Source organism: Molothrus ater, chromosome 27, assembly GCF_012460135.2.
Source record: "Molothrus ater isolate BHLD 08-10-18 breed brown headed cowbird chromosome 27, BPBGC_Mater_1.1, whole genome shotgun sequence".
In the NCBI taxonomy this organism is placed as follows: Eukaryota; Metazoa; Chordata; class Aves; order Passeriformes; family Icteridae; genus Molothrus; species Molothrus ater.
In genome coordinates, this window is record NC_050504.2 from 4,367,354 (window position 1) to 4,378,239 (window position 10,886).

At 58.4% G+C, this 10,886-nt stretch overlaps 1 protein-coding gene across 1 annotated transcript; it reads right to left on the minus strand.

Annotated features, from left to right (window-relative positions):
- Positions 1 to 288: 288 nt before the first annotated feature.
- On the minus strand, positions 289 to 4,724 carry LOC118696756 (transmembrane ascorbate-dependent reductase CYB561). Its single transcript, XM_036399070.2, has 7 exons — positions 4,648 to 4,724; positions 2,990 to 3,182; positions 2,140 to 2,347; positions 1,859 to 1,957; positions 1,431 to 1,534; positions 1,195 to 1,352; positions 289 to 1,076 (listed from the first exon to the last, which is right to left on the minus strand). The coding sequence occupies exons 3-7, from the start codon at positions 2,339 to 2,341 to the stop codon at positions 878 to 880; spliced, it is 762 nt and encodes a 253-aa protein (XP_036254963.1). The 5' UTR covers positions 2,342 to 2,347; positions 2,990 to 3,182; positions 4,648 to 4,724; the 3' UTR covers positions 289 to 877.
- Positions 4,725 to 10,886: the final 6,162 nt, after the last annotated feature.

Genomic DNA, 10,886 nt, shown 5'->3' on the forward strand with positions numbered 1-10,886 from the left:
GAGACCTGGGAACCATCAGGAGCGGGAGGTGACAGAGGCAGCACCACTGCTGCCGCCAAAAAAGGCATATAATAATATATTGGATAATAATTACAACACCCAGTGCATGGCCAGACCCTGGAGATGGGCCCATGGGGTCCCTCACACAGCTACCACTGACAATCCCACCCCTAATGTCCACCCACCCTCCCCAGCCCCTCGGGCACCTCCTTCCCAGCTGCCCTCGGCATGTGGGAACTCGAGGATACCCCAAAACTGCTCTGAGGGGGCAGAGTCAGGAGGACAGGGTTAGCTGCAAACATTTATTAGGTCAGGAGCATCCACTGAGCAAACACATCATGCGTGGGGAGAAAACACTTCAGACACGAAGCTGCTGAGCCTGCACAGGCACAGGGTCACTCCAAACCCCCAGGGAGCCCTTCTGGGGAGCGTCCCCCCGTGCTGAGGGAGAGGGGCTGCCAGTGAGTGAGACATCCCAGTGGTGGCAAACATCCCCTCTGCCCCCCAGCACTGGGAACAGCCTGCAGGCTTTGGCCCACAGTGCAGAAATCTCTGCTCCCACTCCATCCCCAGAGCAGGGAAGAGGAAGAGCCCAGAGACCCCTCTCCTGTGCCCCTGCCAGCCCCTGCCCACAGCACTGCCATTCCCACAGGGCTGGGATGGGTTCAGGGTCACCAGGGCCTGGACAGGGCAGAGCTTAGGATGATTAAGGCCAAGCCAAGCTGAGTCCAATGGGCAGCATTGCACCAAGCGTGTCCTTCCCCAGCTGTCCTCGTCACCCTGGGCTGGGCAGAGATGCAAACCACCAGAGACAGGGGGCACAGGAACATTCCAGACATCACGAGGAGCCCATGCTGGAGACCAGGAGCTGCAGATGTCACTGGCTGCCACCACCAGGGCTCTCTCCCTCTGTCAGGGTCTTGAAGTCCATGGACAGGGCCAGCTCCTCTGCCAGTGGTGGGCGCTTCCACTCCTCCCGTGTCAGCACGTAGCCCACCACCAGCCCAAAGGCCACCAGCAGCACCCCCAGGGTGTTGGCCAGGATGCCCTCAGGCACAAAGTGGCTGTAGGAATCACTGCAAGCATAGAGAGGGATGCCCAAGCCTTAAGGGATGGGTGGCCTATCTCTATCGTGGGTTGGACCCCCTCTTCATCCTCATCCTTCAGACACACACCATGGGAAAGGTCACCCACCTGATGTTGAAGAGGAGCATCTCAGTAATGCCCAACAAGCAGGAGGTGATGGAGAGGATGAAGAGGGTGATGCCAAAGAAGACGTGCTGGGGCTTGTACCAGCCTCTCAGCGAGAAGGAGGCACCGGGGAACAGAAAGAAACCACAGCCCAGGAACCACTGTTGGGACACGGGGATGTCACAGGTGCTGCAGAGCCTCTTCCCTGCCAGGGGGGCCAGGGGCTTCCCACCCCTTACCTGCAGGAGGTAGAGCACAAAGGTGGCCATCCCACACCAGGAGTGCAGGCTGTACATGTCAGGGATGCCCTTAGCCCGGTGGGACTCGAAGACAGCGATGATGCCTGTGGAGAAGAGCCCATCACCAGCAGGGCTAACCCTGCCCAGTCCACCCCTCCCATCCCAGCACCATCAGCAGGGCTGATCCTGCCCAGTCCATCCCTCCCATCCCATCCCAGCATCACCAGCAGGGCTGACCCTGCCCAATCCACCCTTCCCATCCCATCCCAGCACCTCCAGCAGGGCTGACCCTGCCCAATCCACCCTTCCCATCCCATCCCAGCACCACCAGCAGGGCTGACCCTGCCCAATCCACCCTTCCCATCCCAGCACCACCAGCAGGGCGGATCCTGCCCAGTCCACCCCTCCCATCCCAGCCCAGCACTCACCCACGAGGGCGATGACCAGGGCCAGGCCGTGGAGCAACGCGTGCAGTGCCTTGGTGGAGCGCTTGGCTTCGTGCCTGAACACCCGGTACACCAGGAGAGCTGCACAGAGGGGGTACCTGAGCATCCACAGGGCTCACCCAGCACTGCCCAGGGATGCTGGTGCGCCTTCCCCGTGTCTTTTGTCACCACTTTGTCCCCTTCATTCCCTGCCTGACCACTGCTGCAGGCTTTGGAGGCTGCAGCTGGGACAGGGCACGCGTCCATCCCCCCGTTCTGCTCACCGTCACCTTGGAGGAACACCATGCCCAGCACCATGCACAGGGGGTGGGCGTTGAACTGCAGGGGGCTGTGCCAGGCCACGCCGCCCCGGTAGCGGCCCAGCCAGGCACCTGTGGTGCCCAGGAGGGTCAGGCCCAGCAGCTGCGACACGGCCACGTATGCCGAGAGCCCGCTGGGGCTGGGGGCGCGTGGGGCCCCATCCATGGCAGCCTGCGGGGACAGAGAGGAGGGGGCAGCGAAGCCACAGTGGCCCCAGGCAGGTCCCGGCGGGCCGAACCTGGGCTAAGCTCCGGCCCCGAGCAGCGTCCGTCGCCTCTGCTCCACCCTCACCTGCCACGGAGCCGGAGCTTCCTGGTCCCGCTGCGTCACCCACACCTGGAGGTGGCTCCCAGCCGCCACGGCACACCCAGCCCCGCACTCCTGCACCTCCTGCCTGCTCCTGTCCTTCTTCCCAACCCTCCTGCCCCTGCCTAAGCCCTGCCTGCCTCATTCCTCCTGCCCCAGCCCTCCTGCAACAACCGCCCCTCCATCCACACCCCTCCATCCTTGTCCTTCTGTGCCTCCATCCTTTTCATCCCCATCCCTCCAACACTGTCCCTCCATCCCCATCCCTCCTACTCCATGCCCATCCCATGTCCCACCTTCACCCACTCCCAGACCCCCTCAACAACCCCCAAACCCTGAGGGGAAGGAAATGCAGGGGTAAGCAAGGCACCCCCTCCATGGTAAGAGCAATGGCCCTTGGGGACATGGGGCTGAGTGAACATCTGTGCTGGTGGGAGGGACACACACACATGGTGTCACCCAACCACAGCTACACCAGAGACCCTTCCCATGGACCCCACAGCTCACCTGCTCTATGCTTGGTGCTGGGTTATCCCTCAATGGATCGGAGCCACCTCCACCACTGCCACAGCCACTCCTCCTCTTCCCTGGCACCTGGAGCCAGCAGGTCCAATGTCCCCTCTGCCCTGGCCCCTCTGCACTGCCTCTGGGGAGGAGCCCTCTGCCAGCTGTGGCAGACAGACCCACGATGCTGCCAGGACTGGGGGAGCGTGGAGAGGGGGAATGCATTAAGACCACGCACACACTTTATTCCCAGCCACCTTTATTGGATCAGCCAGATAAGTGGGTTAAGGGAATTGGTTTATCCCATTAAGTTGCACTGCAAAGGCCGCCTGTGTCCAGCCTCACTGCCTGGGGCCATGGGGTGCTCTGTGGGATGGGCAGGGGGACCAGGCTGGGAGGGGGGACAGTGAGAGGCACCGGCTCCCCCCATATCACAACAGCCTCCCCCAAACTCTCATCACACCCAGGGGCAGCTGGCACATCTGGGGGTTGCAGATGGGGACCCATGTAGCCCTGTCCTGCCCTCCCACCAGATGCAAACATCTGGCCCTGCTGGCAGTCACACGGGGCAAACACAGTTCCCAACAGCACTGAGGATGGAGGGACAGGCAAGGAACACCCCCAGCCACAGGGCCTGGCAGCAGGACGCAGGGCATGCCTGTGGCAGTGGGATATTCTGAGTTGCCCATTAGCCACCACTGAGTGCTGGGAAAACTGGAGGTGACTGGACCCCTTCCAGGACCTGCCTGCTCCCCTCCCAGCCTCTGTCTCCCCTGCACCCCCAAGCACATCCACAGTTCCCCGTTCCCAGGGCAAATCCAGTGCTCCTCACATTTGGCAGGGTACTTTCTCTGGTTAATCAGGTTAACCCACATGCCCTGGGGGGAGGATACACCTTCAGCCTGGCCCCCCCTCACCTCACAGGGGCCTGGCTGGGACTCTCCAAAATGCCAGGGGGGCTCAGGGACTGTCTCTGCTCCTGATGGGGGCTACACGCTCATGCAGGGGAGGGGATTCTCTCCGGTTCATAGCTGAGGAGGGTCTGAGTGACGTATTGGAGGGGCTGAAGGCCGATCCCCACAGGGGCTGAAGGCAGATCCCCACACAGGGCTGAAGGCCGATCCCCACAGGGGCTGAAGGCAGATCCCCACAGAGGCTGAAGGCAGATCCCCACACGGGCTGAAGGCAGATCCCCACAGGGGCTGAAGGCCGATCCCCACAGGGGCTGAAGGCAGATCCCCACACAGGCTGAAGGCCGATCCCCACACGGGCTGAAGGCAGATCCCCACACGGGCTGAAGGCCGATCCCCACAGGGGCTGAAGGCAGATCCCCACACAGGCTGAAGGCCGATCCCCACAGGGGCTGAAGGCAGATCCCCACAGGGGCTGAAGGCAGATCCCCACAGGGGCTGAAGGCAGATCCCCACAGGGGCTGAAGGCCGATCCCCACAGGGGCTGAAGGCAGATCCCCACAGGGGCTGAAGGCAGATCCCCACAGGGGCTGAAGGCCGATCCCCACAGGGGCTGAAGGCCGATCCCCACAGGGGCTGAAGGCAGATCCCCACAGGGGCTGAAGGCAGATCCCCACAGGGGCTGAAGGCAGATCCCCACACGGGCTGAAGGCAGATCCCCACACGGCTCCCCCGTGTTCCCCACCCTACCTGTGGGTGCCGGCTGGTGCTGCCTGTGCCGGGCCCTGCGGTGACAGTGTCTGAGCAGGGACAGGGCCACGGCGTTGGCACGGCAACGCAGCGATGACAAAGCGAGGGGGAGCTGCACCCCAGCGTGGCTGCAGGGGGAGGCTGTGAGGAGCAGAGGCAGGGGGGCTGCAAACGGGGGGATCACCACCAAGCAGGGGGTGTGTGTTCTGGGGACAGTCCCTGAGGAGGTGGCTCGCTAACTGCGTGTGTGACACCCCCACACCCTCACACTGTTCCAGGCACCCCCTGAGCCCCCACCTGCGCCCTGTGACACCCCAAACAGGCCAGGAGCACCAGGCCCCACCGGCCCAGCCCAAGGCCCCTGGACAAGGCCAAGGACTGTCCCCCGCACAGGGCCTTTGTCACCATTTAATTTGTGTTTGGGCCTTGCTGGCTCATCCCTGCACCCACCAGCAGCCCTGGAGTGACATCCTGGGAACCAGAGCCCCTTGGCTGGGCTGGTGGGAATGGCAGAGGGGAATGGCAGAGGGGAATGGCACAGGGGAATGGCACAGGGGAATGGCACAGGGGAATGGCACAGGGGAATGGCAGAGGGGAATGGCACAGGGGAATGGCACAGGGGAATGGCAGAGGGGAATGGCACAGGGGAATGGCACAGGGGAATGGCACAGGGGAGTGGCAGAGGGGAATGGCACAGGGGAATGGCACAGGGGAATGGCACAGGGGAATGGCAGAGGGGAATGGCACAGGGGAATGGCAGAGGGGAATGGCACAGGGGAATGGCAGAGGGGAATGGCACAGGGGAATGGCAGAGGGGAATGGCAAAGGGGAGTGGCAGAGGGGAATGGCAGAGGGGAATGGCAGAGGGGAATGGCACAGGGGAATGGCACAGACAGACATCACCCCCCGACCTCCGTCTGCCTCACCGCCAGCCCTCCCAGCACACCGGGCGCATCCTGCACTGCCTGCGGAAAATCCCTGAGGGAGAAAGAGCCTGGAGACCCGACATGAGGGGAAACAAGGGAACTGGGCGGAGAGGAGGGTGTCCCCATCTCAGCTTTTCCTGGCCGAGTGCGGGCAGAGCCCCCGGGGGTGCAGCACCAGGGAGAGCAGCACTCCCGGACCACCCCCATCGCTGTGTCTGTGTGTCCGTGTCCCTGTGTCTGTCCCTGTGCCTGTCCCTGTGTGTGACACCACTAGATGTCACCAGGAGCCCGCGGCGCGCAGCGGCCTGGGGAGGGAGGGGAGGGAGGGGATCTGGAGCATCCTCGGCCCTGGATCACCCGCAGGGGACAGGCAGCAGGCACGGAGCGGGTAGGAACGGCAGCAGCCTTAAGGCTGGACCCCCAGAGGGACCCCCAGAGCCAGAGCAGCCCAGGGAACCAGCACACCCTCACTCACGTTGGGGTTTGCAGCCCCCTCTGCCCTCGACCACCCACGGGAGCTTGGAGCATCCTGGCACTTGGAGTGGCTGGCGGCACCTGGGGCTCCCGTGGTGCAGAGGATCAGGTGTAACAGCCTCTGTTGGGGTGCAGGGCTGCTCCCCCAGCCCTTGGAGTCTGCTGTCACCCACACAAAAACCCTGAGCAAAGGCACCCCAAGTCCCAGCTGAGACCCCCACCAGCATCCCCATTCCCTTCTCCCTGCCCAGCAGGGACTTGTCCCGTGGGACACAAACCCCAGGAGATGGGGACCCACAACCACCCATGGTGATGATTCAGCAGAACTGAAACCCCACTGCAGCCCCAGACCCTGATGGAGACCTGACACAGCAGCAGCAAAGTCCGGGGCAGAGTCCCAGAGCCACCACCCCTGGGAGCAGAGGGAGGTGAGGCACAAGATAGGGGGTATGGCAGTGCCACAGGAGTCACTGTTACCATCCAGCCTCCACTGGGGCTTTATCTCTGCTTGGAAAATGGTTTATGGCAGAGTCATCTGCTAAAGCCATAAAAAACACCATAAACTGAAAACCTTCAGCCACCTTGCTGTGCCATGGCTGGGATGGGCTGGGCAGAGCAGAGGGAGGACTCCCCCCACCACAGCCCAGCTGAGACCCTTGGAAAATCCACAAAGGGATGAGATTTGGGGATTCATCCTTTAGGATACTTGGCAGGACATAAAGTTTTGCCCTGATGAGAGCAGCACTGTGTAACCCAATACCAAATAGGTTTAGAAATGTTTATAAACATGTGTCCAGCTGAACTATCTCAACTTCCAGCAGACAAGGAAAGAGAACAGCCCTTAAGCCTTCAGGATTAAATGGAGGTGGATCTTGTCCCATCCATACAGCAGGAACAGTGGCAGTGTTTGCTGAGGGGCCGTGGTGGCAGACAATCCAGGGACAAATGAGCTGCTTCACTGCTGAGTTCCTCTTGCCAGGGAGCAGCAGCCATTTATAACGAGCTCTTTAATTAAAGGCATTGCCGGGGGCATAATGGCTTTATTAAATCTGCTTGAGCTTTCCCCAGGCTGGAGGTAATGAAATCCTTGCGGCACTGCTGGCATGGGGATGTGTCACCTAGGGACCAGAACCTGTGCTGGCTGTCCTGGCATGGAGCTGCAGGTTGAGGGGATGCTTGAGAGCTCTTGGGCTGCTCAGGGCTGCCCAAGGCTTCTCAGGGATGCTGAAGAATTTTCAGGCATGTTCAAGGCTCCTCAGGGATGCTTGGGGGATGTTCAGGGATGCTTAGAGGTGTTCAAGCATGCTCGGGTGTGCTTGGGACTGCCACAGATTCCTTCAGATCAGTGAGCTGAAGTGGCTCTGGAGATGCTGCCCCAGCTCTCCAGCTGTTGGCTGAGCTGGAATCTGTTCCAGGTTTGTCCTGGGATGCTAGGAATCCAGGGATCAATAAGAGCATCATCAACTGATAATTCATGGAAAAACCAGCAGTTCTTGTCCTTGCCCAACTGTGCCTCCCACCTTGGCATGGGCATCTTCCCTCTCTCCGCTACAGATTATTAAATTACCATTTTGCTGATCTAACTTCTTTTGGTTGGTTTCTTTCTTCTCCTTCCTAAATCAAATTCTTATTGCTAAGAAATGCTAATTTGCAAGATGCCTCCCCTGAGGACTGCAATTCAAGAGCCCAGCTGCCTTGGAGGAGCTGAGGTGCAGCCTGAAACAACCTCAAGCTGCTGTTCCATGTGAAACCCCAAACCTGGGGCTAAATTCACTGTTTTTCACTAAACATAAGAGAAAAAATAACAGTCCTGTTGGAAGGTTCAGTGGCTGCCAAGAGGGTGGCTGAGGGGTGGCTTGGGATTAAGCACTGGGTAACATCAAAAGGGCTGATCTCCAGTTCCCTGGGAAGCTGTGAGGGCTGAAAAACAGGTAATTCCCAGCTGGGACAAAGCTTCCTCAAGAACCTGGATCCTTCCCAGGCTGCAAATCAGCTGGAAAAGACTCTGGTTCTCCTCCTGGCAGCAATTAAGCCACCCTGTCCTCCTCCTCCCCAGGAACACAACTCTGCTGCGTGGGGTGGGCGATACAATCAGCCCAGCGCAGCCCCTGCAGACGCTTCATCTCCTTCAGGGGAGGCTGAAGGCAAGTTTATGGCCATTTTTTAATAGCAGCTTGGATAAACAGCGTCGATAACCCGTGCTGGGCTCCCAGAGGATGATTAATGCTGCAGGAACAGTCACGCTCGCTCGCCTCAGGGCTGGGATTGTTTTCATTTATTAAAGGTGGGGGGGTAATAATGGACTTTGCCGTGTTTTATCGGGTTGATAGGTGCAGAGGGGAACATGTTGGCCTCTTTGCTCACCCTGTATCTTGCCCAGCTCTGGCTGAGTGGCAAAGATGGGGGATGGAGTGACGAAGGATGAGGGATGAGTGATGAAGGACAAAGAATGAAGGATGAGAGATGAAAGATGAGAAATTTAAGTGGAGGAAGGAGGGAGGAATGAGGACAGATGAAGGATGAAGAATGAAGAACTAGCAATGATTTCTCACCAAGTTTTTACTTCTTGCCCTGTGATGTTCCTGACTGTGTGCCTGGCACTGTGCACATATCCTGCACTGTGGCTGGGGGTTCCCCAAGGGCTGGGCTATAGGGGTCTTTTATTTATTTATGACCCTTCCAAAACATGGGAATCATTTAGCAGCCCTGAGTCCACCAGTGCCTTCAGCACACTGCATACTCAGGGCCTTGCAGTGTCACAGCACATCCTCAGGACTCTCTTTGCAATGGGCACATCCCTGAGCTGCTGGCCCCGGTCCCAGTCTGGGAATGAGGCTGAGGAGATCTGATGGTGAAAACCCCATATCTGTCCCTGTCGCACTCACCTCCAGCCCCACCGAGCTGCCCAGCTGGGGAAAACACATGGTCCCTCTCAGGCTGCCCTGTGCAGCCAGCCTGGGTCACATGTGTCCCCACACCTGCGCCAGGTCCGGTCTCCCTGGGACAATAGACCCTTGTCCTAGGGCAGGTAAGTGCTAGAAGGAGTTTGTATGGGGTGGGGTGGAAACTGTGATGATAAGGAGCTTTCTGCTGCATTCTACTGAGTCGGCAGGTTGAGTGATGAAGCAACACTTGATGTCGTGGGGCCAGGGTGAGCTCCCCCACAGCTCATTGCCCCCCATCCCCGCTCAGAGGGGCACACCTTAATGTGTGTCAACACCTTAAGGCTTTCAACACACCTTAAATCCAGGGAAAAGCTGGAAACAGCCTCACAGTGATGCCAAAACTGCTCAGCAGAGACCTTTTGCACTCAGACAGCAGGAGCAAGGACTTCTGTGTCCTCTTGCCATTACAGTCCCCAAATCCAGGTGACATCGAGGGTCTCCACCAGCCTCAACATTCACTGGAATAGCTAAAAATTATCTTAGCAATCAGAGGTCTCAAATAAATGGTAAAAAGCCTGATTGCTTTGGGCATTTCTTTTTATTTTTTTTTTTTGAAGGCTGAGGGGAAAAAAACCCTATTTGTTTAGATGAAAAATTTGGACTGGAGAGGTGTTTTTTCCCCTCTCCCTCATGACAGCATCACCACAGCTGGGAAAGCAGCTTAGCAAATTATACGCTATGATAATTGATTGAATTCATCAGTAAATAAAGCAGCCACCTCTAAACTCGGGGTCTGGAGAGGGAGGAAAAATTCTCAATGCAGTGGTTTGTACCAACAGGTGCAGGAGTTGTCATGCCCATGAAAGCACAGCCACCAGGAAAAGTGGCATGCAGCACTGCACTCTGGGCTAAAAAAAGCTCCTTCTGGGTCTAAATAAGGAAGGAATGATTTCTCTGCAGAAGGGAATCCTTTCTCTCACCTCCAGAAGCTCCTTGGTTCTTTAGAGAGATGGATCAGACAGAAGTTATGGAGCAACCTTGAACCCTTTAAGAGATGGTGGGATGGAGAAACCAAAAATGTGGTTTATTATAAAAGAAGGGGAAGATAATTTTGAGCATCCCCAGCCAGAGGTGTTAGGGCTGGGATATACCCACATAAATCACCAAATCTTCCCAGCCAGCACCAGGGCCATCCCCAAATCCTTGCTCCTGCTTACGATCTCCCATCACACCACCATCATGGACACCTTGTAGCCCCCCTAAGAAACATTTACCAGCAAAACCCCTTATTTATTTCTTTTGGGAATTCTGGGCTGCACCAGCACTGCCGACTGTGGGCAGGGAGATTTTGCAGGTCTGACCCAAAATGCTGAGAGCAAGTCATGCTCCTTCACGTGTGAGGCACGGCCGCGGTGTCACCGCCGATGCGCTGCGGTGACGCCGCGGCCATCGCACACGTGTCCTGCCACACGTGCCCCAGGGAGGGGGAGGAAAAGTCTCCACAGAGTGATGATGGCAATGCAAACCGATGGGAAGCACCCTCTGGGCCAGGGCAGCTGCTAGGGACATCCATCACGTCCAGCCCACATCCTCTGAGCAGTTCCGCATCCGTCTCCCTGGCAACGCATTTTTCACATTCTTCAGAATCTCCTGCCCCTCTGGTCTGTGGTGCTGGCAGCGCTGGGTACCCTGCAGGCTGGAGCTGATGGATGTCCATCACCCACCCCAGCGCCCCTCAGAGGGGTGGGGACAGTAGGGACTGTCCCAGTGCTCCACAGAATGCCCACAGGTGACACAGAGCCCATCCTTGGTGGGTGCTGGAGCACAGAAGGGATTTGGGGCAGCACAGAGGTAGCAACGAGCATCCGACAGCTTGCAGGCATCTCACCTGCATTCCTGGACCAACAGCCACATGACCTGCCAGTGCTCTCCTACATGTGGGATATTTTTTCGC